We start from the raw sequence: 25,645 nt of genomic DNA, 5'->3' as shown, positions 1-25,645 counted from the left end.
ATCACTGGAGAAGAGGTAGAGGGGAGAATCCCAGCTGTCAGTGGTAGTTTTGAGGTTCGTTTTGCTGCTTTTAAGCTCTACTCCTTACATGCACCCATCTAAACTGTGTGTGCGAGAAATGGACCGACTGTAGAGGCCATCCCCTGATTACTGCAAGGGGCACTTCCTACAGGCAGCCCATTGCCCTTGGGGGAGAGGTCAGTTGGCTATACCCATACACTCCTTCCTGACTGGTTTCTCTAGTGCTGAAACTCCTCTTACTGGGATTGCATTCAGTGTCTTTACTCTTTGGGCCACAGAGCTGTTTTTCTTTCATATATTGTTTGAATGTGTATGGAAATTTCCAGTTCAGCTGATTTGCATAAGATGTTTATTCAGGGTGTAGGTTTTATGATTGGAATTTTCTAGATGGCCACTAGTGGTCAGTGAGTCAAGATCTATTCTAGGCAAAGAAAGTCTAGTCAGCTGTCTGCTCATTTCCTAACTTTTGCCTTCAACCACTAGTCAGCAGGATTCATGATTTTGATAAAACAAATATTCCTGGAAAAAGAATCCACCCCCCGGGGGGGGGGGGGGGGGGCTGACCAGAACAGGTGACATGCATCACTGTGGGGATCGTTGAATTTTCTAGACTGTGGTGAGGGATTAAAATGAAATATTGGTTGTTTGTAATGAAAATCGTCTCAAGACTATATTTAAGCAGTGTATGAAAACTTAGTTTAAGCCATGCAGGTGATCAAAAATAACATGGTGGAGTACTGAATTTTGTGCATCTTTAATGAATTTATACTTTCATTTTTGTCAAATGACGCTCCATTGGTAGTGTATGTCATGTGATAGAGGCAGTGTAGCTTTTGCCTTAACTTTGGAAGTTCAACCACTGAAGTGAGCCGTTGTTAGGAAAATTAAACAATCTTTTTTTTTTTGTGTGTGTAATCCCTGTTGCGTTTTGATATTTTTTCTTTAAGCAGAGCACATTTGTTTAATTATTGCACATTGCAGGTGGAAAGTTCACGAAGCTTGTATGTTGGCTCTGGGATCTGTGAAGAGCATCATTACAGACAGTGTGAAGAATGGAAGAATTCAGTTTGATATGCATGGATTTCTCAGCAATGTCGTCCTTGCAGACCTCAATCTTTCAGGTATTGGATGGAGTCCATTTTAAACGTGCTGTATTTGGTAAACTCTTCTATGAGAAATGGAGACTGAATGACAAGTAGTGGGCTTTATCAAATTTGTAAGTATCCACTTAATTAAAGCATTGTTTTCATTTGGAACAGGCTTACATGAAGGATGGCCGAGATCCAGATGTCAGGTCATCCAGTCTTGTGTTCTGTTTTTCAGAAGTTGTTTTTGACACTGAACAAACCACCTATACCTTTTTGCTGACTTTCCTCATACTGAGAGTGAGCTGCTAAGAGTGAAAGAGCAGTAGGACTACATCTTTGACTGGAACTTTCGAATTTGCCATTCAGTGTAATGTCCTCTGGAAAAGGCCACTTTTCTTAGATTTATACCATTTGTGTAAGTGTGTTAATATGATATATGTATGTGCCTTGTCATGCTCGTATTCTCAACTTTCTGGCTGGAAGTTGGTCAGTTATGTATAAATGTTGGGTTTGTAGTGCTCTCCCACACTTTCATTTTAATTGATATGTGGGATTGCAGTAGTGCGGTTGTCAAGTAATTGCTCTGGTTTCCTAAACAGTCTTCTGTGTTTATGGCAGGGTGATTTACTTATAAGTTTGAGTACTTTTTTCAGCATTCAAGCATACTTGGGTCAGACTGCTTGTACTGCCATAGGTTTAAATTTCTGAAAGAAATGAAGTTGCGACATTTATTTAAATGTAGTATTTGGAATGTATATGGTGACTTTTATTTTTCAGCGTATAACTTACTGCTTCACCACATATCCAGCATTTTCTCCTGATTGTTTAGTTAAAAATGTGAACAATTGCTTCTGTTTTGTATTGTAATGTTTTAAACAGAACCTGTTTGAAAAGCATGGATGTTGTAGGTTGTTAAATCTGGCTCCTTGTTGCAGTTCATAATTAGTTCCTTTTTAGGGCTCCTGTACTGGAAAGTTGCAAGTTTCTACATGTGTACATAATCACTGGGGACTTAAGTCCATTCTGTACTGTCAGTGAAAATAGAAATGTATGTATTGACTGATGTTTGATTACCAGGAAAGTCTGACATGGTAGAAGCCCACTTTCAGCAGACACCCAGGAAGGAAAGCTCCACATTATTACAACACATTTTAAATAATTTTACAGTCATTAAAAATAAAACAAAAACATCTGCAGTTTAAATTTTAACATATTAGACAAAACATTGGTTAAGAATCTATACAAGTTATGACAATCATTTAATATTTAGGAACGTTTTAGATTGTAGAGAAATTAAAGCAAGTTAGTCTAATACAAACAGGAATCACAATATGAAGTGTGGGGAAAAACGTACTTGTGTATTTAGAGAGTCAGGGAAGAGTTTAATAACAGTAAGGAGGTAAGTGAAGGGAGAGTAAGGAAGTATAAGGAATGAAAAGGTACTTGTTCACATTTAGGCATGACGTTTATCCTGGTTTTGAGCAAGAACAGAGACAGATTTTAGATAGGAACTCTTAGAGTAGTTTTGAAAGATGGGGAGGGAGGATATAGACCTGATGGATTCAGGTTAAGAGTTCATTCCCTAACAACCTTGTACGAATGCAGATGATGCAGAGCAGATTTGATAGGTTTATAAGAACCAGCAAAAAACAGAAGGAAATGGTGTAAAATTCACTAGTAACCACCAACCATAAACCACTGGAAAGCAAAGCCCTTGGACAAGCGGAAACACTTGAATAAACGGAAAAAAAACCCCTTCTTTAATGCACATTCAGGCACAGAAACATTTTCGTCACACTTGGACTTTTTCATATTAAAAGAACATTAACTTTGCCCTGCCTTTTATACTTCCTGTGGTTGTCACTAACCAATCAAGTAAAATACTTCATTAAACTCAGTTGACATATAAAGTTAAAAAACTTCACATAAACCATCCTGTGCAATATGCCATCTTAATTTTCAATATAATCATAAAATTTATATGCAAAATGTTAATAAAACAGTTAAAATACATTGCGAATAAAATTTTATGTAAAAAAAAAAAAGTGTGAAAACACTTTCATTCTTAAGACTTGAACTCGTGCCCCTTTAGTGGACAACCTCTGTAACGTAGTAGTAATAGTTCTTATAAGCTGGAAACTTTCAAACACCCTTACAGGTTTGCAGCTGTTAATTTTAAGACTGGGCTATATTAATGTGTCCATTAAGGCCAGAGAAGCGATCAGCTTCTAGTTTAACTTGCCAAAAAAGCTCTCTACTCCAATTTCGCTTCCTGTGCCCCACCCCTTAAATCTGTAGGGACTTTTTCCAAAACAAAAAACTTTCATTTTGCCTGAATACAGTTTTTAGTATGTTTGTATAGGGTGTTGGTTTCCTTCTTAATACTAATATACCTGTGATGCTCATAGATGCAGTTCCTTAACTTTCAGTCTTCCCAATATAGAATGCACTGCAGGAATTACATACTGAAATATATATATAACCCCTGTAGTGTTGCAATTATAAAATGAATCAACCATAATTACCATATTCCTGCTTGAAATATTAACCCTTCCCTCATTCAGCATGTTGACACATTGGGAACACGATCTGCATTTAAAGGTTCCTGTCCTAGTGGTGCTTCCCCTGTCCCCCCCCCCCCCCCCCCCCCGAGTTCCCTTTCTCCAGCAATTATTTAATATTATTCCCCTGGTATGTTATCTGGAGTTTATTGGACTTCAAGGAAGAAAGGCATATGAAATATGAAAATTTCCCCCATTCGTTAAAAATATCTCTACAAATCTTCAAATCACCATTATATTCCATAATAAAGGCTCTGTCAAACATCATCCCTGTGTCTTCTGTTGGGCGTACTCGGGTAATTGGTCCTTTGCTCAAAGGGTAAAAATGCCCTCATCGTTTAGACATGACCTTCCTGAATAGTAAATCAACTCTTCGTGATACCCCCTTTCTAAAACAAAATTTCAACAGGGTTTCACGTTCTGCCCGAAAGTCGCCTTCATTGGAGGTCAGTCTACTGGCCCTAATAAATTGTCCTGTAAGTGTTCTACTTTTTTGGGACATAGGGTGAGGACTAGAAAAGTGCAAAAAAGAATGGTTTCTTTTCTATAAACAGTTGATTTTAAGACCATACTTAACCTAGTGTATGGTGACATCTAAATAATTCATCATGTCCATTGTTACTTGCGTAAATCTAAAAAAAAAAAAAAAAAAAAAAAATAGTAGTTTCTGAAGTACTTCATAAATTCAGAAAACTTTCTCTGGGTGTCATTCTAAAAAAAACATATGTTATCCAAATATAGTTTATGCATGCTCCAAAAGGTCCTAAAGTCAGAATTCAAAATGTATTTATGTTCCCACATGGATAAAATATTTGCATATGTGGGAGCACAGCCCCCATGGCCACCCCTTAATCTTTTGGAAAAATTCCTCACCGAAGAAGATGAAGTTGTTCTTTAACACCAACTTCACCAACATCAAGCATAAACGAAAATCAGTCTGGTTTCCCTTGTTTTTTAAAACTAGTGCTTCCTCTGAACGTTCAAGCCCTACTTTATGGAGAATAACAGAGAATAAATCTTTATCAATAGTTACAAAGATTAATGTACCCGGCTCATTACATAGTGGTATATTTCTAAGGAAATCCCAGGAGTCTTTCAAAATCTTGTTTTCGGTCCCCCAGAGTTGTTATGACTTATAGTCAAGGTATTAGGCCAAGTAGGTTGTTCTGGAGCCATGTGCTGCCACTATGGGTCTAAAAGGGGGGTCTACAATGTATTATGTACCTTGGGGATGCCAGATATTGTGGGGATTCTGGGCTGTCATTCATTAAATACATTTAAGGTCTCTAGATCAATCAACCCTTCAAAGAGCAGGTCCTGAAGAATTAAATCAATTCTCCTGTAGGCAGTGTTGATCTCCTTTCTTGATACCCTCGTATAGGTGTTTGTATCCCCCAACAATTCCAGCATCTTACCTTCATACAAAAGTGTATCCATTAGAACTACCCACCCACCCTTGTCTGGCTTCATTACCCTCACTTTACTATTAATGTTCTTTCACTGTTGAAGTCATTACATTTGGGTTATCTGCTTGCAGGTAGCCCTCAGTCAGCCTGATTATCAAAGTCTTGGGTCCTTTGTCTGTTGCGATCTCATCTTCCATGACGTCAGGTAGTCAGGAGTATAAAGCATGCAGCCGATGCAATACATCAGTCTTTCTTGCGGTGCTTGAAGCAGAAGCAATTCGCAAGTGCTGGTCGGCCTACTCCTGAAATTTTTGTTTTTCGTGTTTCAGATCCGAAGTCTTAGAAAAAGCTGAGTACCCCATTGGGGAATCCTTTTTCTTGCTCTAAACCAATGTCTGTAAAAGTTAACAATTGTATTTCTTGTGGAAAGCAAATACCTCGAAGATTTTCATTCATACTGCATTCCTTGCTTAGGCCCAGACCACTATTTTCCTCGCTGTCAGTTTTGTGCCTTATTTAATCCTCTATTTGCTGTCCATTTTTGCATCTAACTATTTTGGTACTCTGTTCAATTAAACAACAAAAAGGAGGCTAGCACCGAACAAACACACACTTGTAGCAAAAACACCAGAGGAGAAAGGCAACTTGGTCCTTGCTGGAAAAATGGATTTTATTACCACAAAACGACTGGAACACAAACGTAGATCCAAAAACAGTCCCAAAGCACAAACGCTATGTCTCCACACCTGCGTTTTCGTTTACGACACTTCTTCAAATGCAATACAGTACATCCATTCTAACCTTGCTTATAAATACATTCAATTGATATAATTAACCAATTAATAAAACACACTTGTAATTCATCATCTAATTACAGCTTACTAACTCATGCTTACTAAAAACCTTTAAAAACTTTGTAAAAACTCATGAAATTGAAAACTAAACAAACACATTACTTAAACCATGATATAAGAACGTAAGACACCATTCATTTTCAAAATACATATAACAAAACAAGTCATTCATACATAACAAGATTAAATACAATAATATATAAATATCTGCCTACATCTTATCCATTTTATTACTCCACATACTCCCTCTAGTGGTAAAATAAGGATGTTACACAGAACCCAAAAATCACATTATTAAAAATTAGAGTTATAGCTTCCTATCTTATTCTATTAAAAGTAGATCTTAATTACTAAATTGATATTGCCACGCAACTATAGGGTTAAGTACCTTACATACAAAGGAGAAGAGTAAAAGAATACAAAACACTTCAAAAAACTGACCTTTTTAATTTTGAGAATAAGCATAACACTCAAAGCTTAGCTGCCCTCAATTTCAACACAGGCAATAAGGATACAATATTATTAAGGCCTGGTTTGGTATACGATTCCAACTGTAGTTGCCATAACAGTTCTTTATATTCGATCGTATCCTCCCATGGCCCCCCTCGTATGTCTTTCTTAACCACTTCCAACACAAAAAAGTGAAATTCTGCATCCAAACATTTTATTTTATGTCTGGACAAAGCATTATTGGGGCACCCGGTTTTAATATCATAATTGTGCTCATATATCCGATTTTTCAATTTACGTTCGGATTTCCCCATAAAAGCTTGGCATTTTTTACAAATGCTCAAATAAATAATTCCACTTGTGTGACAATTTGCATATTCAGTACTCCTCACCAAAATATCCCTACTCTGTATATGGACTGAATCACGGGCATATATAAACGGACATTGCGGACAACTACCGCATTTAAATGTTCCAATTCTGCCCTTCTTACTAAATTGACCCCTCCCCTTTGTTTCAAAATAATTTTTAAGGTTCTTTCCCTTCCTAAAGGTGCATTTCAACGGGTGTTCAAAAAGGCGATTCAAATCAGACAGCGCGCCAAATTTTTGCCATTCAGTCTTTATTAAGTTAAAAATAAATTTTGCTTCACCATTATAATCCAGAACAAGATTACTAGTACCCTCGAACCTATCTACCTGGCACAATGATTTCGTTGGTTCATCTATTCCTAATATTGGATGAAATTTGTTCTCTCCCAGACGCCACCTCTTTTTCTACTTCAAATACTAATACATCAGGGTATCCTCTCTCTAGGAACATTCTATGTAGCTTCTCACATTCTTCATGAAAATCTTCATTCCTAGAGCACATTCTGCTAGCCCTCATGTACTGCCCTTTAATAATTCCTTTTTTATGGTGGTGTGGGTGTGCACTAGAATAGGACAAGTATGAATTGGAATAATTATCTTTCCTATAAACCTTCGAAAAAAACCTACCTTCCTCCTTCCCTACATAAATATCTAAATATTGTAAGCAATCTTTATTCTTATTAAAGGTAAAGGTAAGGAAGCTGGCAATGCCAGATAAATAATCAAAGAAAGCAGAAAATTCGCTCAGTGCCAATCCATAACAAGCATATATCGTCCAGGTAGCGCTTATATAATTTCCAACACTTTTTAAACCTGGAATTGAGGACAAACTTCTGTTCCCATATATCCAGGATAATATTAGCATAGGTGGGTGCACAACGTGCACCCATAGCAACCCCCTGAACCTGCCTGAAATACTCACCCTCATAATGTATAAAATTATTGGCCAATACTAAATCCATAAGGGTCAGAATCAAACGAAAATCATTTTGAGAAAACTTGCCATACTCTACCAAGGCTTCTTCAAACAATTCCATACCTTCTTTGTGCGGTATGGACGAAAATAAGTCAATAATATCTAAAGTAATAAACATTAAGTTTTCATCAAACAGTTCTTCCTTCAAATTCCTTAATAGGTCCCAGGAGTCTTTAACTATCCCTGGCCCTTCCTTCAAAATTTCTTTAAGTTTAACGTCCAGCCATTTAGCAATGGGGGCTGTCACTGAACCCTCAGAAGCGACAGTTGGTCTCATAGGTGGGTTAATAATATTTTTATGGACCTTCGGCACTCCAAATATCACCGGTACTTTTGGTTTACCCACAGACAAATACCTAAAAGTATTAATATCAGTAGACCCCTCCAAGAGCAGGTCATTTAACACAACCCCCACTTTTTGGTTGCCTATATTAATCTCATTCACTGATGACCTCACATACCTATCTTCATTCTGCAGCAATTCCATCATTTTTGAATCATAAACTATCTGGTCCATCATAACAGTGCCCCCACCCTTATCCGGTTTTGAAATCCGAATATTCTTATCACCTGCTAATTGTTGCAATAACCTATTTTCTTCCATTGTAAGATTCGGAGTAACTCTTCTATTAGATAGTTCATTTCTAATTCTTTTTTCCACTAAGTTCTCAATTTTTAAGCTGTTGATTTATAGGAGGATTAAAAATACTTCTTTTCCTTAAATTATTAACACCTGTTCCTATAACATTTCCATTCTGTTTCTGGAACATAAGTTCAAAATTCTTCTTTTGAATAAACAATTTTAAATCAATAAGAACTTTGCTGACATCAGCTTTTTTATTTGGTACAAATTTTAGTCCCTTTGTGAACAATCGGAAATAAACCTCATTAACTTCCAGGGCACTATAATTATATATATTGTACCCGTTCCTTTTACAAACTATCCCTTCCTTCAACAATCCATCATTCTGGGGCACGTCATTTAACCCACCATCCAACTCAACTACCACTTCTGGTTGTTCTTGTTGTAATTCCTGTAATGGGTCCGTTGGTATAGCCCCCCTCCCCCTCCTGAAAGTTTTTTTGATAGTTCCTTTGATTGTAATTCCTTGTACGTTCAGATCTTCTCAATTCTGGGAACACCTGTTCATCACTCAAACCAATATTATCCTGTCCTTGTTCTGTCTCTTCGAAAACTAGTTCTTGATTAGACTGATAATTAAATTTTTTATTATTACTATTAGTATAAGCACCTCTTGGGTTGGGGTAATTAGTTTTTTGTTTATTCCTCCATGTCCCTCCCAAGCTTTTTACACTTTCTCTCAAAGACATTAGCTAAACTTCTCTCAATATTATTTAACATAATCTGATATTTTTCGATTTTCATCCATGGAAAACAAAAGGTCATTAACTATCACCTTATTCAATTCCTCTAATTCCAAATTCAGGCCCTCCATTTCCCTAGAATTTTCTTTCACTATAGCTTTTAAAATATCAAGGCCACAATTATTGAAAATAATCAGCAATTCCTGATGAAAATCAGACCCTACTTTCACTTTATTAGGGTACTTGCATATCCGTAACCCTTTCGGGACAATACTTAAACTTATACATTCCTTCAGATAAGCATTCTCAAGCTCTAAATTTTTAAATTTAAACATTCCGTCAAAACGATCCATGTTCTGCTTAAACGTACTATTAAACTCAACATCCTTATTACTAGGCAGATTTTTAGAATTAAAACAATATTTTACTTTTAAAACAGAATTAAAGTCCAACTGTCCATTGTAAGTGTCTTTTTGGCTGGTACCTGTCTGTTGGGAATTCGCAACAATATCGCTGAACCCTCTAGCGTTTTGGCCATACTGCTTAGGTCTCGCTCCATTCACCACTTCCATTCGCTGCTTAACCGCTGGATTCTGGTCTTCACTTTGCAAAGACCTAAAGCACGTCGGTACACCAATGTCAAATTCACTGCCATCAACTGTTCCGGACCCGAAAAGTGGTCTATCCCCAGAAATACCTTCATAGTCCGACTGACTGTTGGACCGCTGCCTGCATCGCCGCCTCTCCCTCCTTGGGAGAGCTTCCTGGTTCAGCGGAAGTGCTGAGGGTGAACTCTGCGTACCGCCACTTTCCTTGGTCATAAGCTCAAGTAATTGGGTTAGTTGCCCAGACAAAATGTCCAACTTAGCGTTAGTGTCCAACCGTAGATCACCTTCAATTGGTGCTGTAGTGGAGGGCACTATAGCACCAATTGAAGGTGATCTACGGTTGGACACTAACGCTAAGTTGGACATTTTGTCTGGGCAACTAACCCAATTACTTGAGCTTATGACCAAGGAAAGTGGCGGTACGCAGAGTTCACCCTCAGCACTTCCGCTGAACCAGGAAGCTCTCCCAAGGAGGGAGAGGCGGCGATGCAGGCAGCGGTCCAACAGTCAGTCGGACTATGAAGGTATTTCTGGGGATAGACCACTTTTCGGGTCCGGAACAGTTGATGGCAGTGAATTTGGCATTGGTGTACCGACGTGCTTTAGATCTTTGCAAAGTGAAGACCAGAATCCAGCGGTTAAGCAGCGAATGGAAGTGGTGAATGGAGCGAGACCTAAGCAGTATGGCCAAAACGCTAGAGGGTTCAGCGATATTGTTGCGAATTCCCAACAGACAGGTACCAGCCAAAAAGACACTTACAATGGACAGTTGGACTTTAATTCTGTTTTAAAAGTAAAATATTGTTTTAATTCTAAAAATCTGCCTAGTAATAAGGATGTTGAGTTTAATAGTACGTTTAAGCAGAACATGGATCGTTTTGACGGAATGTTTAAATTTAAAAATTTAGAGCTTGAGAATGCTTATCTGAAGGAATGTATAAGTTTAAGTATTGTCCCGAAAGGGTTACGGATATGCAAGTACCCTAATAAAGTGAAAGTAGGGTCTGATTTTCATCAGGAATTGCTGATTATTTTCAATAATTGTGGCCTTGATATTTTAAAAGCTATAGTGAAAGAAAATTCTAGGGAAATGGAGGGCCTGAATTTGGAATTAGAGGAATTGAATAAGGTGATAGTTAATGACCTTTTGTTTTCCATGGATGAAAATCGGAAAAAATATCAGATTATGTTAAATAATATTGAGAGAAGTTTAGCTAATGTCTTTGAGAGAAAGTGTAAAAAGCTTGGGAGGGACATGGAGGAATATAAACAAAAAACTAATTACCCCAACCCAAGAGGTGCTTATACTAATAGTAATAATAAAAAATTTAATTATCAGTCTAATCAAGAACTAGTTTTCGAAGAGACAGAACAAGGACAGGATAATATTGGTTTGAGTGATGAACAGGTGTTCCCAGAATTGAGAAGATCTGAACGTATAAGGAATTACAATCAAAGGAACTATCAAAAAAACTTTCAGGAGGGGGAGGGGGGCTATACCAACGGACCCATTACAGGAATTACAACAAGAACAACCAGAAGTGGTAGTTGAGTTGGATGGTGGGTTAAATGACGTGCCCCAGAATGATGGATTGTTGAAGGAAGGGATAGTTTGTAAAAGGAACGGGTACAATATATATAATTATAGTGCCCTGGAAGTTAATGAGGTTTATTTCCGATTGTTCACAAAGGGACTAAAATTTGTACCAAATAAAAAAGCTGATGTCAGCAAAGTTCTTATTGATTTAAAATTGTTTATTCAAAAGAAGAATTTTGAACTTATGTTCCAGAAACAGAATGGAAATGTTATAGGAACAGGTGTTAATAATTTAAGGAAAAGAAGTATTTTTAATCCTCCTATAAATCAACAGCTTAAAAATTTTGAGAACTTAGTGGAAAAAAGAATTAGAAATGAACTATCTAATAGAAGAGTTACTCCGAATCTTACAATGGAAGAAAATAGGTTATTGCAACAATTAGCAGGTGATAAGAATATTCGGATTTCAAAACCGGATAAGGGTGGGGGCACTGTTATGATGGACCAGATAGTTTGATTCAAAAATGATGGAATTGCTGCAGAATGAAGATGGGTATGTGAGGTCATCAGTGAATGAGATTAATATAGGCAACCAAAAAGTGGGGGTTGTGTTAAATGACCTGCTCTTGGAGGGGTCTACTGATATTAATACTTTTAGGTATTTGTCTGTGGGTAAACCAAAAGTACCGGTGATATTTGGAGTGCCGAAGGTCCATAAAAATATTATTAACCCACCTATGAGACCAATTGTCGCTTCTGAGGGTTCAGTGACAGCCCCCATTGCTAAATGGCTGGACGTTAAACTTAAAGAAATTTTGAAGGAAGGGCCAGGGATAGTTAAAGACTCCTGGGACCTATTAAGGAATTTGAAGGAAGAACTGTTTGATGAAAACTTAATGTTTATTACTTTAGATATTATTGACTTATTTTCGTCCATACCGCACAAAGACGGTGTGGAATTGTTTGAAGAAGCCTTGGTAGAGTATGGCAATTCTCAAAATGATTTTCATTTGATTCTGACCCTTATGGATTTAGTATTGGCCAATAATTTTATACATTATGAGGGTGAGTTCTTCAGGCAGGTTCAGGGGGTTGCTATGGGTGCACGTTGTGCACCCACCTATGCTAATATTATCCTGGATATATGGGAACAGAAGTTTGTCCTCAATTCCAGGTTTAAAAAGTGTTGGAAATTATATAAGCGCTACCTGGACGATATATGCTTGTTATGGATTGGCACTGAGCGAATTTTCTGCTTTCTTTGATTATTTATCTGGCATTACCAGCTTCCTTACCTTTACCTTTAATAAGAATAAAGATTGCTTACAATATTTAGATATTTATGTAGGGAAGGAGGAAGGTAGGTTTTTTTCGAAGGTTTATAGGAAAGATAATTATTCCAATTCATACTTGTCCTATTCTAGTGCACACCCACACCACCATAAAAAAGGAATTATTAAAGGGCAGTACGTGAGGGCTAGCAGAATGTGCTCTAGGAATGAAGATTTTCATGAAGAATGTGAGAAGCTACATAGAATGTTCCTAGAGAGAGGATACCCTGATGTATTAGTATTTGAAGTAGAAAAAGAGGTGGTGTCTGGGAGAGAACAAATTTCATCCAATATTAGGAATAGATGAACCAACGAAATCATTGTGCCAGGTAGATAGGTTCGAGGGTACTAGTAATCTTGTTCTGGATTATAATGGTGAAGCAAAATTTATTTTTAACTTAAAGACTGAATGGCAAAAATTTGGCGAGCTTGTCTGATTTGAATCGCCTTTATGAACACCTGTTGAAATGCACCTTTAGGAAGGGAAAGAACCTTAAAAATTATTTTGAAACAAAGGGGAGGGTTCAATTTAGTAAGAAGGGCAGAATTGGAACATTTAAATGCGGTAGTTGTCCGCAATGTCCGTTTATATATGCCCGTGATTCAGTCCATATACAGAGTAGGGATATTTTGGTGAGGAGTACTGAATATGCAAATAGTCACACAAGTGGAATTATTTATTTGAGCATTTGTAAAAAAATGCCAAGCTTTTTATGTGGGGAAATCCAAAAGTAAATTGAAAAATCGGATATATGAGCACAATTATTATATTAAAACCGGGTGCCCCAATAATGCTTTGTCCAGACATAAAATAAAATGTTTGGATGCAGAATTTCACTTTTTTGTGTTGGAAGTGGTTAAGAAAGACATACGAGGGGGGCCATGGGGAGGATACGATCGAATATAAAGAACTGTTATGGCAACTACAGTTGGAATCGTATACCAAACCAGGCCTTAATAATATTGTATCCTTATTGCCTGTGTTGAAATTGAGGGCAGCTAAGCTTTGAGTGTTATGCTTATTCTCAAAATTAAAAAGGTCAGTTTTTTGAAGTGTTTTGTATTCTTTTACTCTTCTCCTTTGTATGTAAGGTACTTAACCCTATAGTTGCGTGGCAATATCAATTTAGTAATTAAGATCTACTTTTAATAGAATAAGATAGGAAGCTATAACTCTAATTTTTAATAATGTGATTTTTGGGTTCTGTGTAACATCCTTATTTTACCACTAGAGGGAGTATGTGGAGTAATAAAATGGATAAGATGTAGGCAGATATTTATATATTATTGTATTTAATCTTATGTATGAATGACTTTTGTTATATGTATTTTGAAAATGAATGGTGTCTTTTACGTTCTTATATCATGGTTTAAGTAATGTGTTTAGTTTTCAATTTCATGAGTTTTTAAAAAAGTTTTTAAAGGTTTTTAGTAAGCATGAGTTAGTAAGCTGTAATTAGATGATGAATTACAAGTGTGTTTTATTAATTGGTTAATTATATCAATTGAATGTATTTATAAGCAAGGTTAGAATGGATGTACTGTATTGCATCTGAAGAAGTGTCGTAAACGAAAACGCAGGTGTGGAGACGTAGCGTTTGTGCTTTGGGACTGTTTTGGATCTACGTTTGTGTTCCAGTCGTTTTGTGGTAATAAAATCCATTTTTCCAGCAAGGACCAAGTTGCCTTTCTCCTCTGGTGCTTTTGCTACTCTGTTCAATTATCCAAAAATGGCTTTAGTAAGCCATCCGACTACCGACATTCTGAAAAAACATAAAGAAAGACAGAGACAGACTGCATAGGACCAAAGCTGCCGTCGATGCTTCCGTTAAGCTAGTCGCCAGTTCACCGGTACTCTGAGGTGCTTTCCCCAGCCCCTGATACTGGCTACTTCAGATTCGCAGGCCTCTTCTGAGACCCATTCAGAGTCTGGTATGCCACAAGATGCTGCTTCGACTCTGGAACCTGCAGATGTCTCTACCTTGGATGGGTCCGGAGCCGCTGTGCAGGAACCGGCTTCTGAGGGTGTATTCAGGCCTACTAACTTGCATATCAAACCGCCATCATCTTCAAGGCCTAAAACTCTACCCATGCCTAGAAAACCGCCCAGACCGCATGGTCAGGCCCCTATACCTAAAAGAAAAACAAATAATGTCTGAAGACCTTATTACTCTAATTAGGGGAAGCCACCCTTCTCTCCCTAAGAGCCCTAGAACTGATTATCTGAAGTCAATTTCATTTCGTCATCAACCAGTGGGTATCTGATCTGACCCGGATCCGAGCCGGCAGCTTTCCAAGCTAGAGATCAGAGCTCCAAGCTCCTCCCCCTTACCCATAATACCCTGTGACCTCCTTCCAATCCTCGGATCTTGTTTTCCGCGGCTTGGTCAAGCACGAGTTTTTGAGCTCCTAGCATTTTCAGGCGATTGAGTATTTTTGCTTAAAAATCTCTTAGTTTGTGTGTGTGGTCAGTTTAGATTAATAGTTTAAATCCCTTAGCTTTACTCCCTCGTAGTTTAACTCCTAATACACCCCTCTTTTCCCTTGGGTGTTTGTGAAGGGCATGTGTGTGTCTTTTATCTAGAAATCATTGCCGAGGCCCCAAAGGCCATCTTTTCTAAGTACACTGAGTGTGGCCATAAGCTATCCCCAGCAGATGGCCACACTCGGTGCGTCCTCTGCCTGGGGGTACCTCATCTGACCTCAGGCTGCCAGATTTGCGCAACCTTTAACCCCCAGGCCCTGAGGGATAGGAGGAATAAGCTGAATCTGGTGGGTCTCCTACCCGCGGAGTCGTCTACTTCTGCCTCTCCCTCTGGCTACAGTCGTGGCTGCTCAGCCTGCTGTCCCCCTCCCTTGGCTGGGACTCGACCTCCCACCTCTTCCCAAGGAGAGAGGGAATCTAAAAAAGATGGGAGAGAGAGGAAAGAGGGAGGGAGAAAGGCACCGAAGCCACAAGCGGCGGGCCGACTCAGACCTCTCGGCCCTACCTGCCAAAGTGCTCTCGTCGCCCCAGAAGGTCTCCGGGCCTTCCTCCCCTCGGCTCCGTTCTCCACCTGGTTTTTTGATTACCCGAACCCTAGGGTGGTTTATCAAGTCTCTTGTTAATCCTTAGGTTAAGGTTTTTCAGGCTGTTTTGTGGTTGTGAGGTTATATAGATGGGCAAACGCGATCAGAGGATTGGAAGGAGGTCACAGGGTATTATGGGTAAGGGGGAGGAGCTCGGATCTCTAGCTTGGGAAGCTGCTGGCTCAGATCCGATACCCACAGGTTGCTGACAGATGAAGTTACCTACTCAGATGCAACGTTATGGTGAGTACATAACTTCTTTTTCCTTCTAATTCTTCGGATCAGGATTCTGAAATTTCTGTTTCTTCTGATGACCAGGATTTGCCCTTAACTACCTATGAGGATTCTAATGCAGAGGACTCCATTCCGTCTGTCTCCCCTCCAGAAGATTTCTCTTTTGGTGAAACTTTGCTTACTCCTTAGGGAGCATTTCCACTGGGAAAACCAGGATTACTCTGACTCTAAAAAGAGGCTTAGGGAATTCTTACTCCTACCTCAACACAGGCCTTTAGCTATCCCTGTTGTACTGGACATTGTAGATGATGCCTTCATGGAATCTAGCCTGGCCCCAGACACTTTACCTGTGGCTCCCAGGAAACCTGACAGGTATTAGAGTACCTGACTCTCACAAGTTCCTCTTTAAGAATCCTACTGCGGATCCAGAGCCTATTTCACAGGGACCCAAAGGCATTAAAGCTACTACTGCCAAAAACCCTACCCCCTTTGATAGAGATCCAGGGCCCTGGATAGATGGGGTAAGAAGGTATACACCTCTGCTACTTTGGCCATCAGGGTCTTAAACTTCCAGTTTCATATGTTAGAGTATCAGCAGCATATTATTGGATTACTTAAACAGAAAATTATGTTGATTCCCGATTGTGCTGAAAATAGATTTACAGGATTTAATGCATTCTGCTGAACAAGTTGGTAAACATGCTTTGCAGTGTGGTTTTGATTCCTTAGGGGCATCTTGCAGGGCTGCAGTCACTGCTTCTGTACTTAGAAGGCATGCTTGGCTTAAGGAACAAAACTTGCCAGATCATGTTAAAGCTAAATTACTGGATGCTCCCTTAAGCCAAGACCGCCTGTTTGATAACAAAGCAGAAGTAGTACTTAAAAAGATGGAGGAAAAAGCTAAATCTATGCAAACTATTAGTTCCTGCAAGTGCAGCCTCCCATATTTAGTAGGCACTGACCTAAGAATTGGTCCTTTCCTGTCTCTTCCAGGCCTTCTCGGTCCAAAACCAGGACCAGCAGACCACCCAGGCTTCAGTCTCAAGATACTCACAGGCCTAAGCATTGGGGGGATTCCTCTTCCAAAGCTGGAAGTGTAAGGCACCTCCCTATACTAAACTGTCACAATGACTTAACCTTAAACCTTCCAAGCCCTGCTCAACTGACTGTTCTTTAGGGGGAAAGATCGCCCTGCATGCAAAAAACTTGGGAGCTTATTACCCAAGACAAATGGGTTCTAAATATACTTTCCCAATGATACAGATTCCACTTCCACTCCTTACCAACCCCAAATGGTTGGCCAGACCTACTCCCAAATCAGTGGCAGAGGCTCAACAGCAGGTTCTCAATCTTCTAAGTATCAGGGCTGTTCAACCTGTCCCAGAAGAGTAATGTGGACAAGGGTTTTATTCAAGACTTTTCCTGGTACCCAGAAAAGACGATACCTGGCATCCTGTTCTGGGCTTGTCTATCCTAAACACCTTTTTGGTAATCCCAAAATTCAAAATGCTAACTCTTCTTCAACTGCTTCCCATGCTAGGCAAAAATGCCTGGTTGGCAACATTGGATTTAAAGGAAGCTTACCTGTACATCCCAATAAAGGGAATCTTACAAAATATATACCTATTCTTCAGAGTAGGCTACATGCACTGTCAGTTCTCTGCACTGCCCTTTGGCTTATCGACTGTGCCCAGGGTATTCACAGTGCCTAGCTCCAGTCATTGCATTCTGCAGGAAAAGAAATGTTCAGATATACCCATACCTGGACGATTGTTTAATTCAGGCAGAAAGCCAGGGCATACTATTAAATTATCTGGCATTTGTAAAGAAACTGCTAACCTCACTGGGGTACACCATAAAGGAAAAGAAATCTCACCTAGTACCCTGCCAACAAATTGTATTCATAGGAGCAAGCTTGAATACAACTTCCCAGATGGCCTACCTCACGCCAGAGAAACAAGTTTGACAACCTGTTTCAAACTACTGGCCACAAAGACCCAGCTTTCTGCAAGGAAAATACTGCAAACCCTGGGGTTCATGGCCTCTTGCATTCTACTAATTCCATATGCAAGACTGCATATGAGGAAACTGCAATGGTATCTAAAATGCCTCTGGTGTCAACTTTCTCAGCACCTGGAATCAATGATTCCCATCATTCCTTGTATAAAGACAGTTCCTTTGGTGGGTAGAGGCCTGCCACCACAACAAGGGGCTGCTATTCAGTTTATCTCCTGCCGCCCAAACCCCTAACAGATGCATCAAACTATGCATGGAGGGGGGCTCACTTGGCTGGGCAGTGCATTCAGGGCAAATGGAACCAGAGTCAAATGCACCTGTATATCAATCAAAAAGTAATGTTAGCTGTACAGAATTTTCTTACAACCTTCAGGGATCACATTCTTCCAGGACCATTATTGGTAAAGAACACCACCACTGTTATGTGGTGCATAAACAAGCAGGGGGGAAGTCACTCATACCCCCTCTGCAGACTAGCCATGGTTCTGTGGAACACAGCATTGGGTTACCAAGTGCAACTACAAGCTTAATTCCTGCCAGGCAAGCTAAATACACTGGCAAATGAACTAAGCAGAAATCTCATGGACCCACACGAGTGGAAACTGGAGCCAAAGATATTCAACATTCTGAGAAACAAGTGGGGGAGCCCAGAGATTGACCTGTTTGCCTCCCCTCAGAACTACCAGTTGGACAAGTTCTGCACAAGGACTCCCCGCAGACAAACTTGGAAAGTGGATGCCCTATCCTTTACATGGGAAAGCCTCTCAGTTTATGCCTTCCCCCACTGCCTCTCCTTTTGAAAGTTTTACTAAAGATCAAAAATGACAAACCAAGGACAATACTCATTGCACCATACTGACCACGCCAGCACTGGCACCCCTCTTGCACAGTATGTCACTACTGGAGCCATGGCACCTGCTTCAGACTCCTTCCCTACTGTCCCAGCAGGAGGGCCAGATTCTGCACCCCCAGCTTCAAACCCTGAACCTGGCAGCCTGGCCAATTACCGGAGTTCTCCTCTACCACCCCTCAGCAAACAAGTGCTGGATGTCATCCTGGAGGCAAGGAGGCCTAGTACTAGAAAATTCTGTGCTGAAAAGTGGAAAAGATTCTGTTCCTGAGCTAGACCTCCTATTCTTCAATACTTAACAGAGATGCTTCACAAGAGCCTTTCCTTCTCTTCCACTAAAATTCATGCCTCAGCTATTTCAGCACATTACAATACTGACCCTACCACTCTTCTCTCACCCCTACTGAAACAATTTCTCAGAGGGGCCAAAAATTTAAGACCACCCAGGAGAGCTCCTACTCCTGCCTGGGACCTTATCTGGGACCTTATCTTTGTACTGGAAAGCTCACTCTAGCTCCTTTTGAGCCAGCTGCAACTGCGGAGTTGAAATTTCTTTCTTGGAAAACAGCCTTCCTTCCAGTCATCACTTCAGCAAGAAGGGTGTCTGAATTACAGGCCCTCATGGCAGTGGAGCCTTTCATCATCTTTCATGCGGACTGGGTGTCTCTCGGGACCAATTCTTCCTTTATGCCCAAGGTGGTATCCAGTGTGGCACTTAATCAGTCCATTCATTTGCCAACCTTTTCTAATCCATAGAACAAAGGGGAATGAATACTGCACTCCATGGACTTGCACAGACAACTTCGATTTTACTTGGACAGGACCAAGCCTCTCAGGAAATCTGAACAGCTGCTAGTTGCCTTTGCTGCAGGTGCAGAGGGGAAGGACATTTCAAAGCAAACCATTTCTAAGTGGATAGGCCATTGCATTCTTTTCTGCTACAAGCACCATGGAAAACCTACCCCACAAGGGGATAAGACCCCATTCCACCAGGGCTGCATCTACTTCTACAGCCTTTCTCAGAGGCGTTCCTACCAGGGACATCCTAGAAACTGCCACCTGGAGTTCTGTACATACCAAGCATTACCACTTGCCAATTTTCTCTAAATCCAGAGCTGGTTTTGCCACTGCAGTCTTGAAGGGCCTAATAGCTACTTCTAATGCTCAGTAACTGCCTCCTCCCTTCCTTAGCTTTGGGAATCTACCCAAATGTAATGACTGCAACAGTGAAACACCCAAATGTAATGACTGCAACAGTGAAACACTAAGAACATAGTACGGTTGTGTACACTTACCATAAATGTAGATGTTTGAGTGTATTCACTGTTGCAGTCCTCGTTACCCTCCCTCCAGCCCCCTAACTTCTGTTGGCTATTCCTCTCTTCTTGTTTACTATACCTAAGCTTTCTGGTGTATTTGCTTTTTGTTGGCGGTGTAACCTTATATTTAATTACTTCCCATTATGGGGGCACCTGACATCTGGGGCAAGAAAAACTGATGTAATGGCGTTGGCTGCATGCTTTATACCCCTGACTACCATGGAAGATAGACAGCAACCGGCGCAGGACCCAAGACTTTAATAATCAGGCCGACTGAGGGCTACCTGCAAGCAGATAACCCAAATGTAATGACTGCAACAATGAATGCACTCTAACATCTACATTTATGGTAAGTGTACACAACTGTAATTTTTTAAGACTATCTAAGGTCTCTTTCATTCCTAGTGAGGTTGTGTCCAACTCTGTCTTTTGGACTGGCCTCCCTAAAATGTTTCAACCACCTTTTCAAAATTCGCAAGTTGCAGGTGGATTAAAGATACTTTTCCTTCTTGGTGTTTCCTTATTCACCATACCATTCTTTCCTTCAAAGAAAACTTCTACATTTAATTTTCTAGTGAACGGTTTTAAATCTAAAATTAAGTTTGTAATGTTACATTTTTTTCTTAGGAATAAACTTAAAACCTTCAGCAAACAGTGCAAAATGCTCTGGTTACATCTATCTTACTGTAATTAAAAATGTGGAAATTGTCGCATGTATAAACATTCTGGTTAACCTGGATATGTACACTGGGTGTGTTTAGTCTCCCCCTCCCCCACCCTCCCTTTCTGACCTGAAAATCCTGCAGTTGTTGAACCCCTTTAGTCATAATCCTTTCTGACCTACAAAGTACTGGAAATTCCTCAGGGTTTTTTAGTTCAATATGTTCATGTTCATTTTGCCTAATGGACAAATTTTGTTCCTGTCCATTATTGTTGTGCCTCCCATTCCCCCATATTCTGGAAAAACAATAGTAAAGTGAGGGTAATGAGGCCAGAGAAGGGTGGGGTGGGGTTGGGGGTAGTTCTAATGGATAAAATTTTGTATGAAGGTAAGGTGCTGGAATTGTTGGGGGATGCAAACACCTATACGAGGGTATAAAGAAATTAGATCAACATTGCCTACAGGAGAATTGATTTAATTCTACAGGACCTGCTCTTTGAAGGGTCAGTTGATCTAGAGACCTTTAAATTATTTAAGGAATGACAGACCCAGAATCCCCACAATATTTGGCATCCCCAAGGTGCATAAGAACATTGTAGCCCCCTTTTTAGACTCAGTGGCAGCCCACTGCTCCAAAATGACCCCCTTAGCCAAATTCCTTGATCATAAGTTAAAACAACTCTGGGGGACCGAAAGAGATTTTGAAAGACTCCTGAGATTTCCTAAAAATAAATCGCTATATGATGAGCTGGGTGCATTAATTGTAACTATTGATATCAAAGCTTTATTCTGTTATTTCCCGTAACTAAGGGCTTGAACTCTTTGAGGAAGCAATGGTTTTAAAAAAACAAGGGAAACCAGAATGATTTTTGTTTGCTTGGTGTTGATGAAGTTGGTGTTGAACAACTTCATCTTCGGTGAGGAATTTTTCCAACAAATTAAGGGAGTGCACATGGGGGATAACTGTGCTCTCACATATGCAGATATTATTTTATCCATGTGGGAGCATAAATACATTTTGAATTCTGACTTTAGGTCCTGTTGGAGCATGTATAAATGATTTTTGGATGACATGTATTTTTTGGAATGACACCCAGAGTAAGTTTTCCTGAATTTTTGGAGTACTTGGAAACTACTACTAGTTTTTGTAAAGATTAACGCATCAAGTAACAATGGACAGGATGAATTATTTAGATGTCACCGTACATAAGGTTAAGGATGGTCTTAAATCAACTCTTTATAGAAAAGAAACTTGCTCTAATCTTTTTTTCACTTTTCTAGTGCACACCCTAGGTCCTAAAGTATACTTAAGGGACAGTTTATTAGGTCCAGTAGACTGACCTCCAATGAAGGCGACTTTCGGATAGAATGTGAAACGCTGTTGAAATTCTTTTTAGAAAGTGGGTACCTGGAAGAGTTGATTCTTACTATTCAGGAAGAGGTTATGTCTAAATGAGGAGGGCATTTTTACCCTTTGAGTAAAGGACCAATTACCAGAGTACCCCCAACAGCAGACACTGGGACGAGGTTTGATGGAGCCTTTATTATGGAATATAATGGTGATTCGAAGATTTGTAGAGATTATTTTTAATGAATGGGGGAAATTTTTAGATTTCCCAGACCTTTCTTCCTTGAAGTCCATCAAACTCTAGATAACATACAAGAAGAGGAACAATATTAAAGAATTGCTGGAGAAAGGGAACTCTGGGGGGGGGGGGGGCAAGGAAAGGAACCACTAGGACAGGAACCTTTAAATGTGGATCGTGTTCCCAATGTGTCCAAATTCTGAGTGAGGGGTGGGTTAATATTCCAAGCAGGAATATGGTGATTATGGTTGATTCCTTTCATAATTGGAACACTACAGGGGTTATATGTATTTCAGTATGTAATTCCTGCTGTGCATTCTATATCGGGAAGACTAAAAAGATTAAGGAACCGTATCTATGAGCATCATAGGGATATTAGTATTAAGAAGGAAACCAGCTTTCTAAACAAACATACTAAAAGCTGTATTCAGGCAAAAGCTAAGTTTTTTGTTTTCGAAAAAGTCCCTATAGATTTATGGGGTGGGGCATGGGAAGCGAAACTGGAGTATAGAGCTTTTTTGGCAAGTTAAACTAGAAGCCAATCGCTTCCCTAACCTTAATGGACACATGAATAATAACCTCGCTCTTAAAATTAAGAGCTGCAAAACTGTAAGGATGTTTGAAAGTTCCCAGCTTATAAGTAGTAACTTATTACTACGTTAGAGGTTGTCCACTAGAGGAGCACGAGTTCAAGTCTTCAGACTGAAAGTGTTTTCACACATTGTTTTTTACGTAGTTTTTTTATTTGTATTGTAATGTATTTTAACTGTGTTAACATTTTGTATGTGAATTTTATTATTATATTGAAAATTAAGTTCATATATTGCACAGGGTTGTTTATGAAAATTTTTTTAACTTTGTATGTCAACTGAGTTTAATGAAGTATTTTACTTTATTGGTTAGTGACAAACCACAGGAAGCATAAAAGGCAGGGGGGAACTTAATATTCTTTTAATCCGATGAAGTCTAAGTGTGATGAAAATGTTTGTGCTTGACTGTGCGTTTAAAGAAGTTTTTTGTCCATTTATTCATGTTTCCATTTGTCCAAGGGCTCTGCTTTCCAGTGGTGTATCTTTGGAGGTTTATAAGACAGGAGGTTTTGGTCACTGGATCGCAGTGACCGACTGGGAGCATAGTTGTGTAGAATTTGTATTTTGGTGCTGGACAGGCAGATAGATGCCAGATAATTTTTATAAGTGGTAAGAAGCTGTGTATATGTTACTTGATGACTGTTCTAACAAATTAGGTTTTTTAGTTGATATACAGAGTTGGGTCCTGAAAAAGGTATTTGCTGCAAATGTAGCAACTTTTTGTTATAGCACTGTTTTTAATTTTTGTGAAGCCTGGAGGTTAGTGGGCTGGGGAGTACCATAAAGACGTGTAGGGAGGAGATCCGTATTGGCAAGTGTAGTTTTGTGTTGGTGAGAGTTCTTGGCTCTGTAAAGCATCCCTAGTTTTTTTTTTATGCTGCCATATGTCTATGGAACAGAAAAAATGGAGCACGGACAGCAGTCCCAGTGACCTGAGTTATGTCATCAGGCTGATGTGCTGGATTAGCCTAGCTTTGGAGGCATAAGCATTAAGGGTTTAAAGCTCTTCCTCCGTGCCAGAATGATAGCTGTGACTAGCTCCCAGTGCACTAGTGCTTCCTATTTGCTGAAGAAGTAAACACAGCTGGAAAGTGGATTGCAGAATTGTACTTTTGCAGTTTATCCAGGTTAGTTGTTTCAGTTTGCTCCTTTATCCTGTTAGTGAAGGCCTTGCTTCTGCAGAGTCCTATCTATGGGAATGGGGACAGAGTGGGGGGGAAAGAGCCCATCTTGCTGTGAATAACTGCCAGTCTGCTCCCAGATTTGTCCTCCTTTGCTGGCTAGCAGGTTTCACTCTAAATCTGATCTTACTAGAAGGACCCGTCTATCTAGCTGGCAGTGTGTGCTAATAATTTTCAAGCATGATGGAAATGAAAGGTCCTTGGTAGGCACAAATGATTAGATCTACAGAGAACAGGAAGTTGATTTACTGACCTTTTGTGATGAAGGCTTTAGATTTTAATGAAAGGGTGGGAACATTTTTAAGGTATGCAGATTTTGCATCTTTTGCTGGAGTCTGTGTAGCTTTGTTCCAAATCTGCTGTGTTGACTTCTTGACAGATATCGGCCTTTATAACAAGTCTCATGAAAAGGGACTCCAGAGTAAGAGCTCAGAACTCTTAAAGCTGTTTGACTGAAGTTGGTGCAGAAACTAAATTCTGCTTTGTAGTAAGCTGCATAGTTGTGGTTTGGAGAAAGAGCTGTTCCAAATTTTATCAATGTTGAATCCTGTTGTAGTCATTAAATGGGTCTTTATCAACTATGACCAAGAAAGTCTGGAGAATGCCTACACAACAGAGTGGGTATGAGAGCAGAACAAAAACATTAAGCATGAAGATGAGTTTCAAGTATTGTAAAGAACTGAGCTACAACATTTCTTTAACTTGGAGTTTAAGGAGCATTAACAGGCTTCTGCCCATATCCTAACTTTTGATCTGTATACCTTGTATTAGTCTAAGTCATCAAGTGTTAATTCTAGTAGAACAGATGTGCAGCAGTAAATGGAATTGACAGTTTTGCCTCCTTGTCTTTTTATAGATGTGTATGTATTTGTGTGTGTCCGTAGGTGTGAATGTTTATGCAAAGTGTAATAATGCTTCTGCATGTGACATGTAATGTTGGCAGCCCATTCTAGTCAGTAATAGTCCCGAGGTCCATTAAAAACTGTTAAAAAAAAAATCCGTTTTTGCAAGGGGCAAGCCACCTTTATACTCATGTGACACTTCATCTCTAAATGTATTAAGTATGAGATGCCGCTTGTGTAGATCAGTGTTGTATTCCTAGTCTGACATCTGGCTCAACTTTCAGAGCTGAGCACCCTTCCTTCTCAGCCTGGCTTATGCTACCTTAGCCTTGGACATATTTTCATACATGTTGTATAGATGGTGTCTGCCTGCACTATATTTGATTTACATTGGTGAAGGCTTCAAGAAGGTGTCAAGTCTTTTGTTCCAGCCTTGTGATTTAAAGAATAAGTAGGTAAGATACTGTTGGGGGGAACCTTCCTTGCGTCCTCATTACTAATTCATATGGTGATTTGCTGGATATTTTGGTGGTAGTTGACTGGCGATGTCCTTCAAGAATGCAACTGCAGTCATAACATATGGGTTGTCCTGCCTCAGGCAGCCCTCGGTCGGCCGGATTCCAAAGTCTGGGTCCGACATCGGCTGATGTCTCATTTCTCTCCGATGTCAGAGCGGCTGGAGTACATAAGCATCAGCCGACGCCATCTTCTTCAGTCTTTCTTGCCGCGCGGTGCCCGAAGCAGAAGCAGTTCGCAAGTGCCGGTCGG

At 39.7% G+C, this 25,645-nt stretch overlaps 1 protein-coding gene across 1 annotated transcript in view; it reads left to right on the top strand.

Annotated features, from left to right (window-relative positions):
* The window catches only part of IPO9 (importin 9), a 1,198,493-nt gene that overhangs the window by 428,922 nt on the left and 743,926 nt on the right, over nt 1-25,645 (top strand). Inside the window, exon 13 of the mRNA XM_044076674.1 lies at nt 1,003-1,142. Coding sequence (XP_043932609.1) covers nt 1,003-1,142 — 140 coding nt within the window. The remainder of the gene's footprint in view (nt 1-1,002; nt 1,143-25,645) is intronic.

The sequence above is a fragment of the Protopterus annectens genome, chromosome 7.part0 (genome assembly GCF_019279795.1).
Source record: "Protopterus annectens isolate FY-2018-M chromosome 7.part0, PAN1.0, whole genome shotgun sequence".
NCBI lineage: Eukaryota > Metazoa > Chordata > Ceratodontiformes > Protopteridae > Protopterus > Protopterus annectens.
The sequence above is the reverse complement of the archived record's forward strand: the minus strand, read 5'-3'. Positions and strand labels throughout refer to the sequence as shown.